At 37.6% G+C, this 27847-nt stretch overlaps 1 protein-coding gene across 2 annotated transcripts; it reads left to right on the top strand.

The window, feature by feature from the left end:
• Positions 1 to 31: 31 nt before the first annotated feature.
• Positions 32 to 27847, top strand: Klp68D (Kinesin-like protein at 68D). 2 transcript variants are annotated; one of them, XM_053760660.1, is made up of 12 exons: positions 32 to 436; positions 4466 to 4552; positions 6456 to 6581; positions 10061 to 10333; positions 15175 to 15368; positions 23235 to 23399; positions 23671 to 23807; positions 24218 to 24388; positions 24708 to 25035; positions 25262 to 25492; positions 25991 to 26174; positions 26459 to 27847. In XM_053760660.1, the coding sequence occupies exons 1-12, from the start codon at positions 332 to 334 to the stop codon at positions 26558 to 26560; spliced, it is 2103 nt and encodes a 700-aa protein (XP_053616635.1). In that variant the 5' UTR covers positions 32 to 331; the 3' UTR covers positions 26561 to 27847. The 2 variants fall into 2 exon arrangements, with proteins under 2 accessions (XP_053616635.1, XP_053616636.1); XM_053760661.1 differs by lacking the exon at positions 4466 to 4552.

A 27847-nucleotide genomic window follows, 5' to 3' on the forward strand; every position in this document is an offset into this window, starting at 1 on the left:
CGTAGCTAGCAACACTCAACGTAAGCTGTCAAATGCTTTTAAAATGTTAGTTGAGTAGAAATGTCCGCTTGTGGCGGACGATGTGAAATCGTTTTGAACGATTGAGTACGATTTTTATTTATTTTGTTACGTTTTCAAATATTTAATCGTGTGCTACAAGATTTTACAGTAATATTTAATTATATTGTGGGAATCGTGTCGTGAAAGAGTTTATTTCTTTTTGTTCGAGATAGATTCGAACAGGTGATGCCCTCCAATACACCCCGGATGGATCGATATCGGTGACTTTGTGTTTTGAGTAATATTTACTCGGAATATCTGGTAGAGAGCCATGGAGAAGTCAGCTCGACCGCGGACCGCCCTCAACGAATGCGTGAAGGTGGTGGTGCGATGTCGGCCTCTCTCCGAAAGAGAGAAAAAAGAGGGTTACGATGAGGTGAGCGAGTTTTCTGGATATTCTGTTTGTATCAGGTGTTAGGGCTGCGCAGACCAAGTGCGTCGGCTGGATTCGGTGCTTGATAATACACATGATAATTAATTTTAATCTGTTTTCATTTAAAAGGCGTCATGACTGCGTATTATCTTGCGTATCTTAATGTTATGGAGATTAGCTAAAACTCTGGATGTAGGTAGACCTGAATCACGCATGTAGGCTTTGTGCCTCTTTACATTTGCGCCTATAATTATGTATTACAATGTAATTTATTATGAAGCTAGATTCATTCATAATTTTAGATTCTATCTTGGGTGGTAATATCAAAAGAATTTTCCCTTACTCACCTTATTGTAAATAAGTAGTTTTTATGATAACAAAACATTGGAAAATTTAGAAATTTAGGAGAAGCATTTATTTTTTTATCATAAAATTGTTTTTCATATACCCCTACAGGAGTTTGAAGTTTTTAACAACCAGTCAGTTTGATATTTGCTATAGAAGTAAATGCTATCCAATGAATGCCAATACTTATTTACATTCTGGAATAAGTGTATATGTACAGTTTTGTAATGTTTTAAAAACAAAAGCTCTGTACCATTTTACTAAACAGGATCAATGATGTCTGTGCCAAACAGCTTGGATTGATCTGCCTTTATCTCCTCAGCTGTATTCTGATACAGGAAACAATTCATTGGAGTGGTTCACATTTGAGATATTATCATTATTTTCTCAATCTAAGGCAGGTAGTTGTTTAGAATATTTTGTTCATGTTTGTACTGAGTCAAATTGTTTACATTCCTGCCCCAACTTGCAAATACAGTCATCTATATGCTATTGATTATTAATGTTTTGGTATAATTTGCATTATTCATTTGTTACACATCAAACAAATTAAACTGAATGTCTAATAGGTACCTTGTGGGCTGATTCAAATTTCATGTGAAGCTAGTTGGTTGTTAGAATATTGTACCTGAATGACTAAATTATTTGTCTTGAAAAAATCATAATTGTTATGCTTCAGAAAACAAAGTTTAAAACTTAAACTTTTGACACTTTAAACCTAAACATCACCATCTCAGCTACAAGATATTACAGGAGAGCAAAGGGGTCTCATACATACACCCTAGCTTTGTACTCCTGTACATAGACTGGCTATAGTCACTATACAGAGTTATTCAATTTAAAGACTCCAGTGTATATTGGACAGCCTTGGAACCCACTAATAAAATTATGTATTTTGTGTAATTTGAAAAGATCGCGTCAAAGAGAAGAGGATCGTGCGTCACGCTGCTCACGTCCAAAATAACAGGAGGTGTGTACAGAAGTTAGTTGGCGGTCGCTCTGACACGTGATGACGTCAATATCTTCCTCGTGTTCCCCAGGCAATAGTGTTCGGTAATGACGCGAGAAAAATAAAGGGAAAAAGTATCATAAGTCAGAAATAGAGAGCAAAATATTTAATAGGAAACAGAGGAAACATAGGTAGGTTACCCTGTTGCCGTAAAATATTTATGACGGTCATAGTGTGTTCAATAGTTACCTATCTTATGAATGAAAGATTGCAATCTCTATCTCCGCAAGAAGTATTTGTGAAATGACGACAAATCTTTTAATAGGTGCCTACTGAGTTTAACCTATATGTATAAAATACCGGGCTGTGAACATATAATACACTTATTTAATAAGTAGAATTAGTATTTAAAAGGCAGGTATGTATCTTGTAAATGTATTCATTAGAAACATAGGGTTCTTAGATAAAGTACACATTCGCGTATTCGCTGCATTGTAGAAGTTGGTAGATCGCTCAAAATAAATGTGCACACGCAATAAATCCCGAGATCTTGACCCGCGCAAGTAGGTGAGGTGGTCCATGCGCGGTCGCGCGCACCGTATTTAGGCATAGATCTACCAGCTGCATTCAGCACCAAGACAAATTAACGAGAACGTGTTCTACACTTTATATTTTTTCTTATAATGCGACGGTCATTACTTCCATTTATTTTTTTTAATTGATACATGCATAAATCATTTTACACTACAAAGGGCTGCTCTAAATCGATTTGAATCACCATTCTAGACAAGTTAAATTTAATTACAGCAACAGTAAAGTACGGTTGCTGTTTGTTAATCTTCGAAAGGTAATGACATCGAACACCATGTAGTTACGTATATACAGTACAATACAAAAAACTTTGAAATGGCAATCTAACCGACGTCTGACCATAATAGATCGACAAAATAAAGACAGTGAGATCTCATTTTTTGCGTTTTTTGCGCATCAAAATTACTTTGATCCACCTCGAAAAGGTCCGAACAGTTTTTGTTGCCGTGAACGGTCTAGCGTGATTGTACACAGATTAAATTTACGTAGTTTGTATGCAACTGATCGTTTTCCACGTGAAAATCGACCTTCAGATTGCATCGCGGTTATCGTACTCGGCTGCCGGATCTTATGCAATTAGATGTCGGAAAACATACAAAATGTTCTTACGATACTTGATCTGCATTATTTATTGTAGTATGTAAGTACTTGATTTGTTTATTGATACATACCTATTAATTTTATCTTCTTATGTACTAGTTACCTAGATTTCTTTGTGGCAAAGGGCAAGCTACTCCGCCGGTAGGTATCTAGATATGCTTTATTTCTAAAATTTACAACATTAGCTCTTATGAAATATCTGCGATGATTCCGCAAGAAGGTACCGCATATTGTAACCAGTACTGTATCCGTATAGTTGGCAGAATCCCAACGCTCCACAAATCTATTGTTCTAAAAAAAATTCCGCCCATAGATCAATCCCATACCAGACTGGTCCAACGTATAATTCGATGAAATAGTACAGGAAATGCCATGATCATAAAACAATACGCACAATCTTACTCAATCTTATCGCGAGCGAAGAACATCCAAGAAATGCGTAAAATTCACTGGCGAATTTGCATAATGTTATCAATGTGGGCCGGCGCGCGGCGACGCGGTGCATCGCACCTTGTTTGTCAAATCTCATACATATCAAAGCTACCAACCAACTGCCTTTTTGTGCATCTTCAAAAATGTCCATTAATTGCACATTCCACTCTTCCCTTTGACCGGTTCGTACTCGTTTAGTACACACTCTTTATTATAGATAGGTATTGTGGCTATAGATAGATAATAAGTACATAATGTTTTTCGATTTTTTTTTCCATCATATTTTAATTTGAATAAAATGTTCGATGTTTGGTTAAGTGGCATTTGACAATTATAAAATTAAAGTCATTTTATTCTATTGTGAAATATGAGTTCCAACTGAGTGTGAGGCTTTCAGTCACGTCAGGACATACATATTAGGATAAGATTAAGACTGGCCGACTAGACGCACTGCGTATTTCTTTCGAGACAAATTGCTTTGGTGGTTTATTTATCTCGACCGTCTTTCGAGGGATGGACAAATGATGTTCGGTTGACTGAATTTCAAGTCGCACAAAACGAAATGTAAGTAACATAAGAGCAGATAAAAGATCACAAAGAGAAAGAAAATGTTTAATTTTGATGCATCATAAAAGTCATCGTAACTTACGTGCGAATGTTTAGAAATAAATTGGACATCAAAAGATTATTGTTGGGAAACTCTTCACTGTTAAATGACATTAAATTTCTGGAAAACAATTCGACAGCATTTTATTTAGACTTGCATAGCATCAATAGGTACTCTTTACCTGTGTATTTACTTCGCGACTTTCGCTCAATCATTAAGTCTATATGATTACAGAATTTTCCAGTGCTTAAGGCTCCGTAGTTATCTTATAAAATAAAAACTGGAACCAGAGGACCATTTCAGGAACCCTAAAATGCAAATAGGTACTTTTCAGTCATGACGCCAACAAATTTTGCGAAAGATAATTAAGAAAACATTGTCGAACATATTATATATTGAAGCAATTCTGTGTATTTACATTTATTTTAGAATAGCATAAGAGCACTTTGTAATCGCGATGTTGACCATGTTTTGCGGGTATCTTACAAAAGAGTGCCGTTATATCCAGGTGTCCAAGAAGCGGGAAATGAAATGGTACGAGCGGCTGTCCAGCCGAAACTTCGTGGACGACAGAAAGTCGGATGTCTCATTACAGGTCTGAGATCGGTCACCATGGTGACACACGAGCTCTGGTGGACACTGAGGTTGAAGGACTGCTTAATGATGTTGGATTTTGGTGCTCTAACAATTAATTTAACGGAAATTCATAACAGAGTACAAGGAGATATCTATTAACACATTAGTCGGTGGAAAGTAGTTTTCATTCACCTCCAATAACAACAACACCATCATTGTCCTACCATGGAAATGATCTAATTCATTAGGTCCTCATTTTAGATGGTAAATAAAAGTAAAACACAGCGATATCGACATTTTATCGACAGTGCTTCTGATTGATATGTTGTCATTGGTACTTGAGCTAAATTTCTTTGCATTACGAAGAAGAAATGGACCTACTGAGCTTGCGATCTTTATCTAGATAATTATACTAACGTTAAAGGACTTGGTGCTACATCTGGTGCTGGACCAAAGTAAACTGTTACAATGTTCGAGATTAAAAATAAAACCACTTGGGTTACGAAACATTTTAAATGCAACTAAAGCACTTTAAAGATCGTTACCAAACACTGCGGTTTAATGCAACAGTCCATAATGATCTATTCGTTTTCACCAGTTTAAAATTTGGTCATAAATTATTGGAAAATATTCGAGCATTGTAAAGAAGATTGCTTGTGTTTCTACTAATTAGGCAAGGTGCCAAGATAATGTGGTGGAGGTGGGAATTAATAGGAATCATTTCATTAACATCCACATTCATCGTTGCATTAGTTACAATGCAATCCATAGACCCGAAACCGAGATCAAGATTGCTTGTTGCATTATCGATATAGGTCCATTTCAATTGATCTTAAAAATAATTAATTACGAGCACCGTTAGTCAGTCAAGCCCAGATTCGAAAAAGATGTCTCATTGACGTCTATCTTTCTTATTTTAATTGTTTAAAGCATTATTGTGCTAGACTTCATTATTTTTACAATCGATTTACCATAATATATTCATATGATGGGTGATCACTAATTTCACAGCACTTGTGATGTAATTTTGTATATCGAATTATTTACCGAAAATTATTAGTTACTGAAAATAGACGATAAAAGTGCAGTCCTTTGCAGGTCCAAGTTCTGAATAAGTGATTTGATTTGTCAACGGTACTAGTTTGTTAATTGAAAATGTTAATACAATGAAATGTCTGGATACCATTATCACGACATCACCTAGGTATCATTATTAGAGGAGCCAGTGTTAGTGTTTACATCGCAAACACCTGCCATTTCAAAAAGAGACAATCAGCATTGTTCTGTGCTATAAAAACAATAATATTCGGCACGTGGTATCTTATTATTGTTCTCGATTAAAAACACTCTTGTGCCAGTAATCGTAGAGATAGTTCAGACACGGCGGATTCCGCGCGGTTTCAAACAGCGCGGTTGAACCGCGCGGATCCTAATTACATTAGCGCCTTACAAATCGTTCATACCTGTCCGCACGGATTGACAATCCGCGCGGCTCCCGCCACTCAACCGCTAGAAAATGAATTCGCGCGGTCGGTGGACTGTCACCCTATGCGAATAACGGCACTCCGCATGTACATCCGCGCCTGTCTGAACACTTGCGTTTAGAACCGCGCGATTTGCATCTGCGCGGAATCCGCCATGTCTGAACTAGCTCGTATTCACAACATATCCTCAAATATTTACTAACAGATCTAAGGTAGTAATGTGTTATTAGAATTCATTTTCTGCTTTCTTATATCGATAATTACCACTAGATTGAGAAACACGTATAATAGAAGCATTAAAATTTTCTTCAGTACCGATCGGGTTACCGAATCGGTTACCCGAACGAATACTATTAGAAGATTGTAAAGAGAGTATTGCAAATGTAATCTTGGCTTTACTTATATCGATCTGCATATTAACTCTAATTTGATATCCAGGTGGTGAAGGTGTGGCCGGAGCGCGGCGCGGTGCAGGTCTACAACCCCAAGGGCCAGGACAAGCTGTTCACCTACGATGCCGCCTACGACTCCACTGCTGACACCCAGACCATTTACGATGAGATGGTAATACTTTTTTTTATATCTCTTAAGGATTTCCAGCCTGTGCTTAGTTTTCATGACCTGTAAATGTTTGTTACCTTCGTGAATTCATTATTCAATATTCATCTCTTATACCTAACAAGAGACGCTTCTAACATTTTTCAAAATAAAAATACAGAGGATCGCCTTTTTGCACCAATCTCGAATATGCAAATTACTTGATTTTGGAAAAAATGGTGGATTCCCCGCTCTTGCAGTGTAAGTTTAAGTGTGTTGTAATTAGATATTTATGGATGCGACTGAACACTGAAGTTGATTCAAATATAACAACCACCAGCATTTTTGTAAATGATGAAACTTTTCGTAACGTTTCGTGAATTTGGCAACCTAAGGTATTTTTTCTGTAACTACTTAAAATGTTACGAAATGACACTTTTATTTTACTAGTAATAAATTGGTATTCCCATGTCTGGTGATCCCAGCGGAACTATAGCAGTTTGAGGAGAAATCAGATCAGCTGCCGAAATCTCGTGTACATTCCGATTACTGCCGAAAAGTTTATTATCGTGTTGTCATTGCAATGATTTATTAAGCGTTTATAATGCAATTTTCAGTTATTAGTTAATTATTAGTTAAAAATAAAATTACCGTATATGGTAAATGAAAATTGCATAATTTTCATTTAACATTTAACTATGTAAGCATTTACATAGTTTTAGAGAATGTTGAACACGTCCCTGTGGAACACATCCCTGTGGAACACCTAACTCTAAAACATTCTAGGATTTATATCGCGATGTCTCGTCGAGCATGTACAGCCGTTTGTCAGCGGCGGCACGCGGGTGCATTAGTCATTTGGTAAATTAGACGCTTTCTATTGTATAATACGGCTAAATCGTGAAATGTAACGTCTTGACGGATAAGAACATACAACAGCTGTTTTGTTTGGTGTTCGGGTATATTTATTATCTTGGTGGCAAATTTTTGTACATATTGCAAAATAAAGATGTGCCCTGCAGCCTCTAAAACTACTAATTACCTACCGTCTACTATGAATACACCGTGATGCCATGTTGCGTCCTACGCGCGACCACTCATGCTGCTTGTCAATAGATAGCCTTGATGAACCTTGAGGCAGAAGGTTTGTGTGTTTTTTGTCAGTTTTAAAACAACAACTTTAGTCGTGGGTTCTACCAAGGCAACAAATTTAATACCTTAGACCTAACTGTTGTTAAGGCACTGTTGGATTTTAAGTGTTGTAATTTTGAGTTTGTTTTATTATAACTACAAACCTGATTAATATCTTAGTGTTGAGAATTATCTAGTTTTGTTCGTCGAATGAATTTTATAATAACTACTTTACTATAATAACTACTTTCGTATTATTGCGTAGTAATTGAAAACATTGAAGGTGCACGTAGAATATCGTCTGAGAAGGTAGCAAAAAACGGTGTTTCTGTCGGTTCTTTCGGCCGATTCTAGGTAAACATTGATATAAAAACTTCAATCAATGCTGGTGAATTAAACTAACTGCGTATCCGAAACGAACCAGCACGCGATGTCAGAGCTGCTCAACAAGTGGTCTAGTTACGAAATCGATCTAAACTATCTCTAAGGCGTAATACAGAAATAAAATGAAATGCACCAAATATGGGAATAAATAGCTAAATCTGATATTAGAAAATTATACAGTCCTCAAAGATAAAGAAAATTAGGAGAAAAATTATAAAAATGTTCATCGGCTTTTTATCCAATGTAATGTTTTTTTTTTAATTTTTATCAAAAAATTAACAATTGCTTACAGTAATAATATTATAATTAAATAATTCAGTGTCTATTATATTATAGCACAAATAAAACAATGCTGATTTACTGACTTCCCTAGGAAGGTTTATTTTATTTCTTATAAATAAGAATTTGCAATGATGTATTAGCAACTTTAAGTACTAAATAATGGAACAAGGTCGTAATTTTATGAGATCTTACGTAAACGTCAATGCGATTTGTTTGTGGTGATTTGTGCGGCCATTGGCTGTCGTTGGCGACGTCCTATCAGCAGATGTTCCAAAAATACAATTGTGTGTAGTAAAATTTGCATTGCTACTGATTATTTCCTTTTGTTCTATAACAAACACGAAGAAGCACAATAATCGCGACTTTGATCCGATTCGCGCCAAGGCTATCAAAAACTGCACTTGCGTCATTCGGTAACGTTATCTATTTTCGGGTATTGAGTCTATCAGCGACTCTTTTCTTTAGTTTAATAACAAACGACCTCACCTTTGAAGTAAAAAATAAAGTGGACATTAAGAGCACTTACAATTTACAAGTAGCTTTGTAGTCAATTATGTTTGCTGTGTTAGTTAACTATGGCCGTGATAGTCGAATTGTAAAAATCAGCAGGAAAGAGTTAATAAATTCATAAAGGAAATTGTAATTACTATGATACAATACGAAACGAAACGTGATTCATTGAAAACTAGGAAGGTAAAGCGTACTGTAATTTATAGAAATAGTGTGAATACCTGATATTTTATTATAGTATAAGTAAGAACTTATACCAGTCATATTTAGTCCAAATTAATTTGTAGAACACGCGGTATTGATAAAACAAATTAATTCCAATGCATTGAAAATAGTATTAGGTAGTAATATCTAATTTGTAACGATTACAAAATGTGGATGTCATAGCTATAAGCAAAAAGACCGAACGGTCCTTTTAATACCACATAGAATAGATGAATTTGAATCAGTAATAGTAAATTGTGCATTGGGATATTCAACATCATAATAGACAGTAAAATTTAGTTTAGTTTAATAGCAGTACAGGAGCTGTGCCACCAATATTGCGCGGTTTACGTCACGCGACTTCAGCGACGATGACTGAAGTCTACGTGCGATGCGCCTGTCGCGTGCCTACGCCTGACATCTGTGTCCTGGATCATAGCTTTCGGTGACACGTGGCATATTAATGAGCGGGAATTCGTAATAGGGTTTGGTAATCTATATTTTTATCGTCATCATCATATAAAAGGCTGAGCCTTGCTTAACGGGAGGCCCTAACATTGTAATAATTCCTTAAAATTCCTTAAAATGTGCCTTCAATTCATCTTTAATTGATCGTAGATGTTAGGCAATTTAGAAAGAATAGCTAGATTATCCTCTTCATTTTCATTAAAATCAGTTCATCAAATTTGATCAACAATCAGACAAATGGCAAACAAATCTCCGCAGAGAAGTGGCTAGTGCTTTTGAGCGTAGTTCTCAGAATTAGAATCCTAGACATCCACTTCACAACCAGAACCCTGTTCCACAAAGACTTTAAGAGAGGGTCACACTGCACTGGAAAAATATAAAACATAATCCTTGGAGTGCTCTGACATGCAAAGAAGTTTAAGACCTGTTTCCCATGATGTTAGGCAGAGATTTTGTTCCTGAAAAACTTAATATTAGTAGAATTCCAATAAACTAATTGGTATACTTAAATCATAAAATTCCGTCAGGTACGTCCCCTTGTCGCGTCCGTGCTGGACGGCTTCAACGGTTGCGTGTTCGCGTACGGCCAGACCGGCACGGGCAAGACGCACACCATGGAGGGTACCTCGTCAGACGAGGGCATCATCCCGCGCACCTTCCACCACATGTGGGCGCACATCGAGAACACCGCCTCGCCCGACGTCACGCATCTCGTGTCCTGTTCCTACGTCGAACTGTACCTCGAAGATGTGAGGGATCTACTCTCGAAGGAGTGCAAGAAGCTGACTATTCGGGGGCAGGTGAGTCTTCTTTATAAGCTTTTATTATTGTATTTGTGTTGCGGTGTCTGACAACAATTTGCAAGTCATTTTATCCACTTCCTAATTTTGAATCGAGTCATAGTGTACGTTCATTTCCTCTTATAAGTGTTATCCCAGTTTTTTCTCAGCAGTCAGGCATTGCAGGCGCGTTCACCACCTCGCATGATCTTTAGCATGCATGTAATCCTTGATTGTATTGAATTATTAGATTTAAAATGATTTGATAAATGGGTAGCAATGGTAAGCAAGGAAGGGGTTCAATTAGACAAACCTTAAAAGAGCCACAAACAGGAAACTCTACGAACGAACTGTATATATAACTAATTAACTCAAAAAAAATTACGTCAAATCGATTTTATTGATCACTTATGTGCAAATGAGCGGTGCGTTGATGCTTCGATTACGTCGAGACTGTATGATTGACGGACGGCGGATGGAAGCACACGTCACTACCCGCAGTTTAGCATACAATCGATTAGTTTCCAATGTCTGACCCAAATTTTAGTCTATCTCAAGGTTCCTGTTCTTAATTTTCATATGCTAGTATTCTGCTTCAAAGGTTTATTTTTATTTTTTTGCATTTTGTTTTCATAACAAAGTAATTCTTTTGAAATCAATAATTTATTTTGTTAAATTACTTACAGATTACCATTAATTCGAGTATTTTAAGGTTTAACTTTCCAGAAGAATTTGTTTCAGTAACTTTTTCGTTTACTGACAGTATTATGCACAATATCAACTATTTGTTTACGTCGCGCAGATACAGGTAAAACAACAGGTAATCGTTAGTGTAGTGTTATCGTAAAACCATGAATAGTAAACAGATAAGACACGCAAAGCAGACGGAAACAAGCCGGCGTCAACCCCAAACAAATTGGAAACCATTGGTATAAAGCTATTCGCTAATATTGACTGAACGTGACGTGAAGGCAAGTCCATTACCATAAATCACAAAATTATTGATGAGCACTATACTAAAGTAACAGAGTTTTTTAAAGAATAGAAGCTTAAGTTACTTTGTTGTATTTGTTTACATTTCCATTTAGTCCAAAGTATACATCAGTGAATGACTCGAGCAAAAATAAATTTGATAAAATAAATGAGTCATTATAATCTCATGTCTCAGCACACAGCAAGTTATCATTTGTTCACATAATGCCATCACTGCTTCCTCTCTTCAATTAGATTATTTCTTAAGAAAACGATTTTTGGCCTCAGTGAATGTGTTTCATTATATTATGATGGATTCGACTAATTCTGTCTGCTAATCAACAAGCTTTTAATTTTTGCGTGAAATCAATAGTAGCAGCGTCTTCTACTAGTCGAGGTCTTATCGATTTCCACTATAAAGAGCGACTATAAAATTTTATATTTTGCTCAGCAGTGCTATAAAACCTTCCGTTTGTTTCACTTCGCCCTGTCCTGCAGGAATCTGACCTAATTCAGGTGCCGACTACCGCGGCCCGTGACGTCATCATTTTAGTTGTGGTCACGGCATTATGTTACGGTCATTACGACCAATGTCAATGAGCAATGCCATCGGATAGAGCAAATAACATGCTTTACCGACACATACATTGCAATAAAGATAGTAAGTAGGTGCAAATGCAGATTATGTTGTTCGCGACGAATTCAATGCACTATTCAAAGGACATAACAAACATGATGTCATATTTATCATGCAGATTATATCAATCAACGCGACGATCAGCCCTAGGCTCATGTTGACTATCGTCAAATATGGACATTTGTCGTTGTTTACAAATGATGATTTGTGCCATCTGGCTGTTTACATATATGGTAATCATTGGTGCCTGTACCAAGACCAATTAAACCAACTGGGTTTATTATAGTAAGTAATAGTACTTAATTAGTTGTCAAGGTAGTTGCATATAGATGTAACTGTTTTCCGAAAGAAAAACAGCAGCATGATATTACCAAGGTCCGTAATCACGTGAATGCTCAGATTAAGGTAAACTATTGCCATAATCTGTAAACACATATAATGTTGGCAATGCATTAGCGAATATTATATTACTAGCTTAAATTATTATGCATTTGTTTTTGCGTCCTCTGTACAGTTAGTTATTGCGGTGAAATATTAAGGTTTAGGAAAATTCATAAAATATAATTAAAAAATATGATATATGATTATGAAATAGTGCGAAGCGGATAAGACAACTTAGTGTCAAAAGACAAGTGAATCGATCGTTTAAATTGTGCTATAAATTTTTCAGCGCGTTTACTATTTCAGGGCCGTGTTATCAATACATAAATTACTAGTTATCGCCAGATATCGATTTTATTGATATAAAATACGACGTCATGGACGTTGTTGTTGCGGCGACTAGTCTTAAGGTTCGGCTACTTGTTTAAATGAGCATTATCGGTATTTTCACGAATTACTATAACATTGCATAATTTCAACAAATTATTCGCGATATTCCTTTTTCCTGAAAGTCAAAACTAATTATCATTCATTCCGCCATTGTACTTGCACATATATAATTCTTGTATTTATTTTAATGTATGTACAATGAAGTATTTTTCGGACAATACAGTTATTACAAACCAATAATCACGTATTGTATAGAACTTTACTAGATGTAGTAACTACATGACCTGTAGTTCAACGTCCCATTTTATCGACGTGGGGGTCTTTCGGCAGTTTGTTGTCCCCTCGTCGTCGAGACTGAGGTGCACGCCCTGGTATAATAGCCATGCCACATGATCCGATCACATCAATAAAGTGACAATCCGCGATGTTGTCGATATGAAGATTGCTTTCAATCGCATTTTTTTAAGATCACTACTTATTGCTTTTTGTTATCGATGATCTGTTGATTATAACATTATTATTTGATATAATTATGAAGCTGTTTAGTTTCATCTAAATATCAATTAATAGTTATTTTAATTGCAGGCAACATCACGCAAATGTTTTTATGAAGATTTTGCTGAAATAATGGATGATTGATACACCAATGATGTAGTTCAATTTAAGTAGTAGTCTGCACTGCACCCACGCACACTAGTTCAGATTCTAATTTGAAAAATTACAATCGAATTACAATTGTAATTAAAAGAGGAGTCTACAGTCAACGGCACATCAACCTACCCATATTCTTTGTAAACTCGCCGTGGTAGCGTGGTAATAACGCTATAGAGGTTAATGCAGGATAACTTGATTGATGTGCTGTTGACGGTACGTAAAATATATGAAAACATAAAATACAAATTTGGATGCGAATTAGTCTCTGAACTTGTATGTCACGGGGCAACGAATGGCGAATGTAATTCATTATTCATTAGTTCATTAGTCGTGTGACTGTGTCCAGAATTGAGTGCTGAATTAATTGATCACCAAGTGATCTCACTTGCAGATTCGCTGCCCGGAACTATATTACCTTTTTGATTGACGAAGAGGAAATACATTTTGACACGGTGTCTGTTTCCGATTCCTAAAATATAGCATGATAAAAGTTGGTACTCGTAGCTACACAAATTAAACTTATTTATTTTTACTTTCTTATCAATCGAATTCGGTAACTAATTGGCGTGTGACCTCAGCAGGCAATCGGTAGTAGATTGAACTGTGATAAAATAAAGCTAATCTCAATTTTACCATTTCACATTCTAGAGATCTAGATGTTCGACATCAGCTTATAATTTTAAGTTTTAATTTGGTGTCCGTATTGTGAATCGACGCGTGCGACGAAAACGAAAGCGTTTTCAAATTAATACGTGTTTGCATTAAACATGAGGTGTTGATTACTCTCGCTGTAAACGGAATCTCGTTGCAACTGTGCGAAGGTTGATGGTACAAGATGCCCATCCAAGAATTATACTTGTCTTGTAAACTTTTGGGACATCAGAACAGTTATTAGAGGACATAAAGATTGCTGCTGTAGTCTGCAGTTTCTTCTTTTGGAAAATGAACATGATTAAAGTTTTGGACGAATATTAAATCCATCATGTTATCAAGATCAGGCTTTGAACGGAGTCTTCCATTAGTAAGATCATGTAGCGTGTGGATGACTGTTGTGTGTTATAATTGTAATAACATTTTAAATATACGAGTATTAAGTACAGCATTGTATTGCAAACTGCAATTTGTATTTACAAGAACTTGTACAAAGGCTATTACGATACACATGTGTGAAAGAAAATTAACGAGTTTAGCCGTTTTCGCGATGTTTTATCCAAAGGACGGACACGTTGGTAAAGTAAAATAAAGGTTTTTTACAATTCAAATGTGACTATCAAACCCCACTAGCAATTGTATTACTAGACGCTTCAAATTTGAGGACTGCTTGTTTCACTAGACTAAATCATTTGAGTTAACTGAAATCTTCAGCTTCAGTGGACCAATCCCCTCTTCCCAGAGTATTACATAACCTGTGGGCATTGTGACCGGTCACACTTCACGCACCCGTTGAACATCACAAACAGCATTGTGTTGACATGTCCAAGGCTGCAATTAAATCACCATGCATGAATTCTGAATGTTCTTGTTGTGGTAATGGGTGGCTATTATGACATAGGTATTTAGTTGTTTGGCTATGTTGTTTTTCTCCTGCAACTATAACAAATTTTAATGATAGACCGGATCCTAGCGTGTATTTCTAGAGAGTACCTAATAACCTGGGTATTTCTGGAGAGTATCTAATAACTGTAATAATATTAAAAGTTCATCAAAACCAGCTCAATAGCTGGGCTATATTTAATGTCAAATTTGTAACAATCAAGATGAGTAAAACCACTTAATGAGTCTCTAATACCAGATGATAATGTTATAGTTCCCCTTGTTTTCCACCCAGGAGCTGAACGGCTTCTACATACCGGAAATGACGTCAGTGGTGTGCAAGTCTGCCGCGGAGATGGTACGCGTCATGAAAGCAGGCAACAAGAACCGCGCGTCCGGCCGCACCGACATGAACGAGCACTCCTCCAGAAGTCACGCCGTCTTCCTCGTCACTGTGGAGACTGCGCATCGGTCCAATAATAGGATTCGGTGAGTCCACGAGGATTCTTTAATCATCATTTTATTTTGTAGCAGGAATGGTATGTTATCTATGATCAACTGCCACAAAGAAGATTTCTGCTCGACTAGGTTCATCTCCAATCTCAACTCGGATATGCGATTTGCGTATATGAACTCGAATGTGGATTGGGAGTGAAAGTGTAGTGATAACGTTTGTATAGAGTGAATTCCTGTTTTGTGCCATTTGCTGTGTATTTACTTGCGGGACAACTCCCACAAAATCAAACTTACGCATGTGAAGTCGGAGGCGGACGCGCTTCAGCTTATCAACTACATGAGCTAAATCCCTCCTTGCGTAGCTTATTCGTAGACTAAACTAATTATGCACATTCATTATCCTCCTACGGCATTCCCGCCTAGTTTGGACAGCGTTAACATGGTACAATGAAAGAACTACAAATTAATCATCATTTAGATTTCAGCGCTTGTTACTTACATTTCTTAGTCTTTAGGCAAGGTATTCATTAGTCGTTAAATAGATATAATAATTAAGTATATTAATCAACTCGTGCACACATGTATACATTATTCTATTTCATTTTCATGTGGTGAACGTATTCAGACAATTGTATTAGCACTTGAAATGAAACTAATTGAATTCGAGTGTTTATTACACTTATTGTTTGTCTATTGTTTCGAGAATATTATCTATTTGATGATCCATTTACACTATCTGTATGAGGTCTGTCTCTCAATAACTAGATTCTTTATGCGTTATCTGGATTGGGGCCAAAATTATTGTCTGCGGTTGTTGTCAGTGTAACAACACTAAAATAAAAATGATCTAGAATTCTAGACAGATCTATTGAATTCATGGTGTTTCCGGAATCCTATTGTTAGTAAAGATCAACATGTAAGATGCGATGGTGCCAAAATGCTGTTCCTCAAAACATATTATAGTCTTGCAAATGCAAACTCATTCTTGTAAGCAGTTGATTATGTCGTTATTGCTTTCTTTTACAAAGATATTGTTTTCCTGCTTAATAAAACTTTTCGTTATTTCGCATGTAGATCAGGGTGTGGTTGAGTGATGTGGTCGAAGCGGTGGTGATGTAAAGGTTAAGGCGGGCGCCTGTGAACCGAAAGGTCCCAGGATCGAATTCTACACGTGCCACATGCGTTTGTATACCAATCTGACTTATGTATAGTAGTTCTCATCGACCTCCACTTGCTCGGGAAAGGAAAATATTGTGAGAAAACCTGCACTCTGGTTGATTGTCAATTTGTCAATGTGTGCAAGGCAATGAAAAACCACTCTATTAATAGTGCCAAGAAAGTAATTGTGTGTGTTTCATACCACGTAATGACCACGACCCTCAGCCATGAGGAATACGACTATGAAGAAGAAGATCAAGATGTAAAAGTGGTTCAGTGCTTTCTCTAATGTCAGCCCGTAGCTTCCTCATTGGACATCTGCAGGCGGACATCATGTCCGGACAAACATACCATGTCACGTTACGCGCACACTGCTTACTTTACGTCGTGCAATATCCTACTAGCTTCCGCCTGCTTTATTATATTTTGTATGTTCATATTTTCTTTAATCTATTTGATGATGCAATTACCTACGGGTTTTGCTTACTTTCTTACTAGCTACTGAGAGGAAAGTGTCATCATTATCATTATTTAAGCCACAAAACTGCTGTTCGTAAGTCTAGGCTAAGAGTAGCAGTAAGCTATGATAGTAATATTAATGTATATTAAACTTGTGATGAGTCAGTACTGAATTGTAGAAATATCTGGAACACCAGGTCATCAAATGAGTAGGATGATAATAATATGATCCAGACAAATCAAGATTCGTCATACGTCCTCGCCTACAAATAGCCATATTATGCACTAGGGTTCCCAGGAGACTAATAAATACTAATAATGATTTTTATAATTCTGACCAAAATTATGAACAAGTTCAACAATTCTGATATAGTTTTTAAGCTTTAAAACTTTCTGAATACTTGTCAAGACGAAGGAATGTGCAAAACCGATGTGGTTGAGACTGCCTATGGTTTCTGGTTAGTAGCCATTATTTCAGGCTAAGCGTGAATGAATCCGAAAGGTGTGTATATACCGCCTAAACAGACAAAAACCTGACGTGTGGGCAGTTGAATGTTACAGCTCAATTTGATATTAGCAACTCCTGTATTACGTGTTCAACCTCCAGGAACGGTCGGGTGAACGCACTAGAATTTTAGCGAAATTAACTCAAACTGTCTGAATTCGTTCTGGAGTTCATGATAAATACTGAACAAACTCTAAATAACTACGAAAAAAGAAATACGTTGAAGCAAAATCCTATTTAGATCTCGTTTGGTACATCGTGCTATATAATAATGTGGGAATTGGAAACAAAAAGTGGGTCTTTTGAAAAATCCTGACTTGAATCTTTTCACGATGGAGTCCTGGAGCGACGAGTGGATTGATGATGAGGAAGATTACTACACAAGGTAAATTATTTTGCAATTGTTGATTATTTTTTGGCAATTATAGATTAATGTCACCTATTATGTAATCATCAATTTCCATTGTTCTCAACGGCCTCATTAGATGACCTTACGTTACTTTTGTAATTATTCTTCTTTTTTGATCGCACAAATATCTTGTGGTTGACATTAAAATCTAAAGTTACGTGTAGATCAATACTAATTTTAATCCACTGTTTTGCATATTGTTTTGTGGTTATCTGTTTGTGTTAAGTCTTCAGTTTCTTGCTCATTTATACATTTAAATCAGTCAGACAACGGGGTTGTCAGCTTGCTCTATGCACTTCACCTAGTAGCGATAAAGCAGCTCTTCCAATCAGGATGTCGCCACAGAAGTCAGTACCTTATTTGTAAAACAGCACACATCGAATAATTAGTAGGAAATAACACGCACGCTTCGCGAATCAATACAGTGTATATTCCATAAACGGGCGCGCTGTATTGCAATCACGTGTTTTTAATGTTTTTGTGTTTATGCTCTGTAAAGGTTTGCACAATGGTCGTATTTCTCAATGCTTTTGGTGATGCGATGCAAGCGTGAAATGCTCGGGTGAACTCGTGTCCACAAAATACCGTGGCCTGATGCTTCTTACTTGGTAACGATGCGTTGAATTGGATAAATATTTTTACATGTTTTATTGAACATTTAGTTGAGTAAATGTGCACGCTAAATCCAATGTGTCTACTTGATGTCTGGTTAATTTCAAGCAGCTACAGATACCGTAATAATTAAACAACACTTGTAATCGGGGCTGCAACCTGATTTTTGCCCTATCCGCAAATTCTTTTACCTATTTAAGTACTTCTATACGAAACAAAATGTTAATTCTCTTTTAGTGAATGTTATTGGGCTGATCTTCTTTTTCCTTCACATTCGGTCGACAGGCCACTAAGACTACTACTTAATGTAGTTTCCTCCTCATTAGCTTTATAAATTCGATAATGTGAAGGCATTGCAAAGGTTTAAGCCTCCCTCAGTTGTTTTGTCTGGCGATGACGTCACGGCGCGGCGCGGCGGCCACAAATTGCTAACTTTGGTGGATCAATACAATACTGGGAGCTTTGCTCAGTACATTACCTACCCTACGTGCCAACCAATAGTAGCCACAGACCCGCTGTGCTATATAGGTATATTGATGATAAATGAAATAAAAGATGTATGGTTTTAAGTTGCAGTCGCCGGTCGAACTTTGTTGATTGTAAAAAAGTTACTTATTCTTTATTAGAGAGCTAATAACATTGAAGACCAAGGTAATTCATATGCTCCCCTAAATTTTCAGCACTGGCTGTGAATAATCTGCGTCTGTGGTCTTGATCTGCAACTTCTTTTAGGATTCATTGTTTGGAAATCAACATCATTAGACAATGAATGTTTAATGCTAAAAGATATCCCAGACTTAGAATAATTTTCCTGCCGGAAAATTCAAAATGCAACGCCACCGAGGCGCGTCGCCGTCCAGACATGTTTGCTAGCAGACGTCCTTTATACTAGATTTATTATTTAGACCAAAATCTAATTGCATGTTCATGACGCCGGGGTCCAAAATTGGGTTACGTCCCATTCAGTATGATGAATAATCGCATAATTATATAATGGAATAATGTGTGTGTAAGAAAATTACAAGTGTGTCTGTTTAAGACAAAAGTTCATCTAATCTTTGTTGATGTTACTTAGTATCATACTTGTTCCAATCCTAACTAACTAGCATTATAAATGTGAAATGTTTTCCGGCGCTCGGCGGGAGCCAGGAACTCTGGCGCGCGCTGCAGCGTGAAGGCTTTAGTTTTTCAGTGGCGGCGTCGTTACCTTGCTGAGCGAGCATTTGGGCCGTCCACCGTTCTACACTGTTACATAAATGGCTGTGTGTTCCGTCCTTGATTCTCTAGTCAATTACATACGAATGATTACTTTTTCATGTATAGTAAAGTATTTCAGTAGTAATTGATCAATTCACTGAAAGTTCTTGTATTCGAAAGTGTTATTTCATATGTTGAATGGTTAAAATTCAAATTCAAATTCAAATCATTTATTCAGAAATTAGACCTTCACAGGCACTTTTTCTCGTCAATCTTTAAATTTATAGTTATTTCTCACAAGCTAGAAACTACTGGCATTTCGGAACGACCACTGCTGAGAAGAAATGCCGAAAGAAACTCATTTGAACAGTGTTGGTCCCTATCATGCCAGATCGGCTTACCATTATTGTTTCTTACAAAAAAAAATTTTTTTTCTTTTCTTTCTAATAATATATAAAAGTACATAATGTACATAGTCAAAAGGTTATGAATTAATCAAGCGTATCATCATCACAAATGCTAAATATCATATTAATCATTACTATGCAATGTAATGACCAACATCATTGTAGCTACTGACAGCTGAATGAGTTTACTACAGACAACAAATTTGGCAAAACGTGAGTTAGCACGTGCGATGTGGGCTGGCATTTTGGTTCCGTATTGCGGGCAGGGGCGCGCGTTTCAGATTACATTATTAATTTCCGAATTAAGCAGGAGCAGCTTTGTATTCTAACTAGTATATTTTTTTTTCTTCAAGTTGTTGCTGCTTTGGAATAAACGTTAACAATCCTAGCTTGTGTGTAGATTTTGTAATATTTTATCAATCCATCAACTATTCAGTTATACATCATTGCTTATTAATAAGTCTTTTTCACACACATTTCTTCGAATTGGATCTAATTGTGATATTTGGACGTTACCAGTACCATTACCATTTATTTGATATGCACTTTGTGCGGAAATTTCTTTTAAAAATCTCAATGATTACTTTGTATATCACAAATGATTTTGTAATATTAAATTGAATGTTGTACTTATTGGTAACCCTGATATATGAGCAAACAGTGTGGGCGCCAATAGATGCTAATCAATGACATAACATGACGTGTTCTCGCGACTATGGCACTACTCATGCACTTCCCGAAACATTGACATTTTTGGAATTCGTCAATAGAATCCATAAAAGTTGGAGGATTTTTCAGTTAGAGGACACAGCGGTGCGATTTACGTACCTCTGTCCACAACCTCACCTTTTTCTGTTTTCTTCAAGTCGAACTTGCTATTTAAAATAAGTGAGGAACCACTAAAATTTTACTAAGGTTTCTTAGTTTTTATTTTTAGTAGGTCCTAAACTTTGTAGATTTGCCATCGACACGCAAAGAAGAAGAAGGGCCAAAAATATGTATCGTTATGAAGTGACGTATCGCTCCATAGTTGAGTGCGCTCGGCGTCGATCCGCTCAAAATTATTCAGCTCAAAATGTAAATATTTGCTACTCTCATTAGCGCCCACATCGCCGGTACTAACGCAATGTAAATCACACTATCATTATCCATTTTGTTTTCCTACAATCCGGCCTTGTTCTAATCAGTACCTAGATACTTGCGTTTTCACGAAATCAAAAAATATGGCATAAGCCTCATGTGGGTATACATATGTGTATGACAATATTTCAAGTTAACCATTTTTATGTTTCCGTCTAGAGTCATATGGTACTCGTACCATACCTTCGTCTCCCGTTCACGTGATCAATCGTGGATTGGGATATGATCGTGCAGATCAATCGTGTATTGGGATATGATACAAGGTACAACGTTCTCTTTAAGAAATCTTTGTTGAAAAGCTACTTTTATCTGAATATAAAAATTAACTGGATGTTATTCTTATTAATGGACTTTAGTATCCCATTTTATTTCTTGTGAATGTTGGTGGATAATGTGTGACGAACACTCCGAAGGATTTCCGGGAATATCGGCGTGCTTTCCTGCGCCTACTCCTTGGAATTTTCAATTCCTTTAAGTGCATGTTTTATTTTGCAATAATTTTAACTTGCTTGCACAATCGAATATGCACTTAATGAAAACAATACCATATCAATAATTTTATATTACGAGCCAATGTAATGTACTACGGAGACCACGGTGCACAATTCTCGGAGCACTTGTATAGTTTTCTATTGTTACAGTCTGGTCTTCGGGTCAAGGCGAGGGTCGAGATACAGACACTAGTGAAACACAGAATGATTATGAGATATAACTAAACTTGTGAGGTAATTGGTGAACTTTGAATTGTTTTCATATAATTACTTATCATATAATTTCACACTGAGTATAGGCATAAAGTAGTAGAACAGGCCGGGGACCTAAGCCCTCCGTCCGCCGCATTCAGTCGATGGGCCCTCGCGCCTCGGTCTCGTCGGATGCGATTAGCCACCTCCTCGCAATCAAGCGCTTCCGATCCAACCCTATGAACATTGTAATGTACGTTCATGTCTCCCTGTGTTTTATGTATTCAGCGAGAACAATATTTGTTTTTGTCTACGGCTTCGTCTGCGTGAATACGACATTTTAGATTGCTCGAAATGTGAAGAGGGTCACAAACAAATAAACACCTTTCAATAAACTAGGTGCTTGGTACTAGTTGACAAGGGATTGGGATCGTTGGGATAAACAAACAAATGTTACTCGTCGTGTCAATGTCAGATGTGGCCATGTATCAAGCTTATTCTCTTTTATATTTTTCCCATATTTAGGCTGTTCCAAGATTCGTCATTAAAAGTGTGAATATATGAAATAGTTCTTGTGTATATAAGTATTTGATGTACTTAACATGAAATGAACCAAGTTTCAGCCTCACGTGGAACCTTGAGCGCGAGGGTTTGTTGTTTCTCGGAGGTCGTAAACTGGCCGATATGTAAGGAAATTGCCTCACACTATTGTTGAAGAAATATTAACTTTACGATGTATTTGTGTCTTTTCACGGGTATGTGCGAAGCCACGGAACACACAAACGTGCGCTGTGATATCGTGTAATATCAATATTTATTTAACAAATTGCGTATGCAAAATCCTTTTTTCTTAAGTACCATCTTAACAAAGTGGGTGAATGTTCTGAAAAACTACGGAATGCATATTTGAAATGACTGCAGTATTCTTTAATTTATGCTCCGGAAGCTCAGCCTTTGGTGTATCATTTTTCAAGTATTTCCACCGCACCAGAGTTTGTGGGACAATTTAAACTCCTTAGATACAGCGTTCAGTATTAGTCTTAACTAAAATTACCTACTCCTTCGATAAAAATTACTTAATGAGCTCTATGAATTGACTCATCGTAGTCACCATGAAAAGTAAAGGTCGTAGTTCCAAAGCTACCTATCGAAGGTTATGAAGACAAAGACAAAGATTATTTATTTGCAAAGAAAAAACTGTGTGTGTGAAACTTAAAATGTATACTTTGTACTTCAATGTTGTATCTACAAAAAAGTAACCAAGGAGTATTTTACCAGTTTTTTTATTGTTATTTATTTAGCACTTACAGCTCATTCCTTTTGTTACAGCGTGGGCAAGCTAAACCTGGTGGACTTGGCAGGCAGCGAGCGACAACGCAAAACTGGCGCCAGCGCGGAGCGTCTGAGGGAGGCGGCGCGCATCAACCAGGCGCTCTCCTCTCTCGGCAACGTCATCTCTGCGCTGGCGGAGAACAGTCCTCACGTACCTTACAGGTACTGCACGCGGCTTATGATTGCCTGGTATATGAAACGGTAGCTTCTGTTGTGGCGTGTGGTTTCCTCTTACTTGATATTCTCCCGTGGATGTCATACGAACTAGATATATACAGCGTTAACAATGGACAATGGTGTGTCCCTAACGATGAAATTTAGGTTCCATTTGAATATTTCTTATTTTAAAAGGACCCGTATTGTACCATGTAGTGATTATATATGGACTATAATGTATGCTATAAATAAACTCCTTTTACGTTTGTGTCGTCAGAGATTCAAAGCTGACGCGCATCCTGCAGGACTCGCTGGGCGGCAACAGCAAGACGATCATGATCGCCAACATCGGGCCCGCCTGCTACAACTACGACGAGACCATCACCACGCTGCGATACGCGCACCGTGCCAAAGGTTTTTATTTTTTACTTTATTTTCTACTGTTTCTCGCGGTGTTACCCGCGTCATTATTAAAAACTAGCTGGATTTCAGGATACAAAGTACCCTATGTGTTAATCCAAGATTATCACCTACCTCAATACCAAATTTCATGAAATCGGTTTGAGTGTGATGAAGTAACAAGCATTTGCCCGTATTCCTTTTCAACTCTTGTGAAACAATGTTTAAACGCTATATGTTCTGTTACATCGTCGTCATCATCATCTATTTTAAGGGCGAGGTTATTTTGGTGGAGTTTCTTCCATTGCGGTGCAACAAGCCCTTAATATTGTTTTATTTGTTATCTCTTATCTAAACGTTCTTTCGGTCCGGCCGTTGACCGTCGGAGCCCAGAGTCCGCTAAAATAGTATAATTTGTGGTGCAGCGATAAAGAACAAGCCGGTCCGCAACGAGGACCCGAAGGACGCGAAGCTGCGCGAGTACCAGGCGGAGATCGAGCGCCTGCGCGCGCTCATCCAGCAGCGCCGCCGCGCGCGCGCGCGCCCCGCCCCCGCCCTCGCACCCGCCCTCGCCCCCGCCCACGCGCCGGACTCCTGTGAGTACCTACACACCTACACTCCCAACGCAAATCGCTCATTCAGCACGCCATATTGTAAATTAAATGATATTTACCGAAGCTACAAATTACTGACATTTCGGAACCACTACTGCTGAGAACAAATGCCGGAAGAAACTCATTTAAACAGTTTTGATCCCATATTTGTGAAGACCAATAAAACACCACCGATAGTGCAGTATCTATAGTGAGAACTCAATAGGCTTCGTCACATACAGAAAAATATATTTCGTGATATTCTCTTAAGTCTAAAAATCTTTAGAAACTTAAGAAAAACCTTGTCTTATCACATTTATAGCGGAAATCGAAGAAGAAACAGTGAGTATAGAGAACGAACACATAATCGCTGAATCGACCATTGTGCAAGAGAAAACCAAAACAGAGGAGATAGAGCAACAGATACGTGCATTAGAAGACAGATTAGTTCAAGGCGGCGGCGGAAAGGATCTCATAAACAACCTTAATGAGAGTCAGATAATACTGGAGCAGAGGAATTTGGAGATCGCAGAGAGGAAGAAGAGAGAGGTGGAGATGCAGCAGAAGATCGACTTGGAGGAGGAAACTACTGCGATCGTAACCAATACGTTTACAACGTTGCAGCAAGAGGTCGATCACAAAACACAGAGGTCAGTATTTTTACTTTTTGATTTTTATCTAAACAAACATTCAAGAACATCTTCTATGAACCTAAGAACAGCTTGCACACTTGTGTTGATGATTTAAGAATGCCAGTGCAATTCGTTGAAATAACTGGTCAATTACGTAATCCCGATTTTTGGATCATGACCATTCGCAACCGGGAAACTTTAGCTTCATAGTAAAAGTCTTCAAAAACATTGTTTTTGTTTGCAGATTAAAAAAATGCCTATCAAAATACGCGTGTCTCCGCGAGGAGATGGTCGAGCAGCGCGAAGCGCACGACGCGGAGCGCCGCGAGCACGAGGCGCTGCAGGCCGCGCTCATCGCCGAGCTGCGCAGGAAGCTGCTGCTGGCCGACAGCTTCGTGCCGGACGCTGGTCGACCCATTGTCATGCGCCTGCGGTATAATGAGGATAGTGATACCTGGGAGATGGCTGAACACAGGTTCGTTCTTCTATTAATACTAAAACTATACAAACTATATTTCGGAATAATTTAACTCACTTTATTATTGCATCATTGTTTTAATGGTACCTACTCTTAATACTTTCTTGTGCTTAAGATATAGCTATAAAGTTGAGAATGTATTTATTTATTGAGATATTACTCGGGGCTTCGCTCTCGTGGCAATTTAGAGAATAAATAGCCTATAGCAATCTTGGATACCAACTCACAAACACTTACCGCTTTATAATAATAGTGTATAGATTTATTTATTTATGTATGAAAAAAATTGAAATCATCGACTCGACGAAATAGAAGAAGAATACTAAAATATCGAATGATGATCATGTTAAAATTCGTTGTCAATGAATTTGTGTCGACAACTGGTTGATATAAATATCAGTTGACTACCGATGTCAGAAAATACACATATAATGTTAAAAGATCGTTAAATTTAACGATGTTTTGTATCTGTGAAAATCTAATTTGACATAATAGCGGCGCGGAGCCGCTCTCGGCCCGGCCTGTGGCGGCGCCGGGCCGGCGCCAGGCCACGTGCGGCGCCGCGCTGTCTGGCCGCGCCGCGCGCCGCCGCGCCGACAACTTGCTGGACCTGCAGCCGCTGCCGCTGCCGCCCACCACCCGCCCCTACCGCCCCGCCCTCCAGCACAACCACACACAGGTTACACATTACCTAGCTTATACACTCGGTGAATTTCTACAAAAATTACCAAAACGTTTGACATGCTTCACCACAATGGATTCGTACAAAAACTTGCCCTTGCAAGGAAGTATTAAGTTTATTCATGTTGAAATATCTTACTCGATAACATACCTCCATTGCTGCCTATCTGGGATTACATCATCTTGTTTCGGTATAAAAGTATCTTTATGCGTTCTGCAAGGATCACACATCGGTCCGCTTTTCTTTTTGATTATTTGAAATGGTAAATTTGCTCTGTCCAGAGATCGGAAACCCCCGTGAAGAAGGAGCCGGACATCGGCGCGCGGCGCTCGGCGGCGCCGCGCGGCGCGCGCTCGCGCCTCGGCACCGCCGGCGGCAGGTAGAGCTGTGGAGCCTCGGTCGATTGTGTCGATATCATTATGTCCAATAACATAAGGAAATTTCGCCGGACGAAACATTTTTAACCCTGTATACATGGGCTATTTATTTGCCGCGATACGATCGTACGGCGTCTCATATGAATTCACATTTGCCAGCGCTCGATATAATAAATCTCTAGTGATGTAAATAATAGATTTGTGTTAGACAAGTTATCTGTTAATCCACATTTGATACCGTATTATTTTTATTTTGTGGGAGGCAGATACAGTTTCAATTAACTAAAATGTTAACCTACTATTACAAACCATCTGATTTGCAATAGTGAAATGGAAACGTTGGCAAATGTGAACTTCGATATAGTGATCTCATCGCGTTAAGTTTCAGTATTCGTGTAAGCTGTGTCGACCGCGCAGCTCGTATGTGTATAACGCCCGAATTTTATTCTTTTATACCATTGTTATTTTTTGTAAATTTTATTTTGTACTCGATCGCTTCGTCCAGGAGCGAGTGATATTAGCTAGTTATATTGTACATTCAAATTGATATGTATAACGTGAAATTTGTATATTGAATTTTTCGTGTTTTACACTCGACGGCTACGTAGTGCAACGCGTTACCAAAGAAACGGCCCATTCCTTGATTTTGTGGTTGATATTACGAATACATTACCAGTTATCATGTTCCTTTGTCATAAATTTGATAGGTTTTGTTGTGAATATTATTTTATTTATTTCTAGGCTCGGATTCTAGTCAATGGTCTTGTATACAAATATTGTAAATATTATTAACATTATAGGTATTTAAAAAGTATTTAGACATAGTGTAGGTAGTTGCTAACGTTCGCACAATACTTTTTAAGTACCAGGGAGGCGCCCATTACCAAATTATTGTAATGTTCAGACCAAAAATTTTGTCAAATCAATTATGTTCAGTTATAAAGGCAAAAAGATACGAAATCATGAGAACGTATTTTCCCAATTTATTTCCTTGTGGTAGTTGATAATATATTTTTTAATTAAGTCCGTAAGGTTAGCGATATGTATTATTATAGCTCTAGCGCTCAACGGATGAGTCTGTTACTATACTACAATATGAAAAACCCAAACTTCAGGCATCTAATATTTTAAGAGCTAGAGCGTATATATTATGTGTATTCTTTCATTGGCTTACGTTACATTGTATTATGAGAATGAATGGAGGAGATCATGTGATATGTCGTTGGAATCCGCTAGTCAGCTGTGCCGCAAACACGCTTATATTCACTAATAAAGAAATGAATTTTTAATTAA

Source organism: Plodia interpunctella, chromosome 20, assembly GCF_027563975.2.
Source record: "Plodia interpunctella isolate USDA-ARS_2022_Savannah chromosome 20, ilPloInte3.2, whole genome shotgun sequence".
Taxonomy (NCBI): Eukaryota; Metazoa; Arthropoda; class Insecta; order Lepidoptera; family Pyralidae; genus Plodia; species Plodia interpunctella.

Bases quoted from the DNA above. Each gene is read 5' to 3' on its own strand.
- Klp68D (XM_053760660.1), top strand. From the start codon at position 332: ATGGAGAAGTCAGCTCGACCGCGGACCGCCCTCAACGAATGCGTGAAG. The intron at 25,036-25,261 runs GTCAGTATTTTT...TTTTGTTTGCAG, and splicing joins GTCGATCACAAAACACAGAG to ATTAAAAAAATGCCTATCAA. The intron at 26,175-26,458 runs GTTACACATTAC...TGCTCTGTCCAG, and splicing joins TCCAGCACAACCACACACAG to AGATCGGAAACCCCCGTGAA.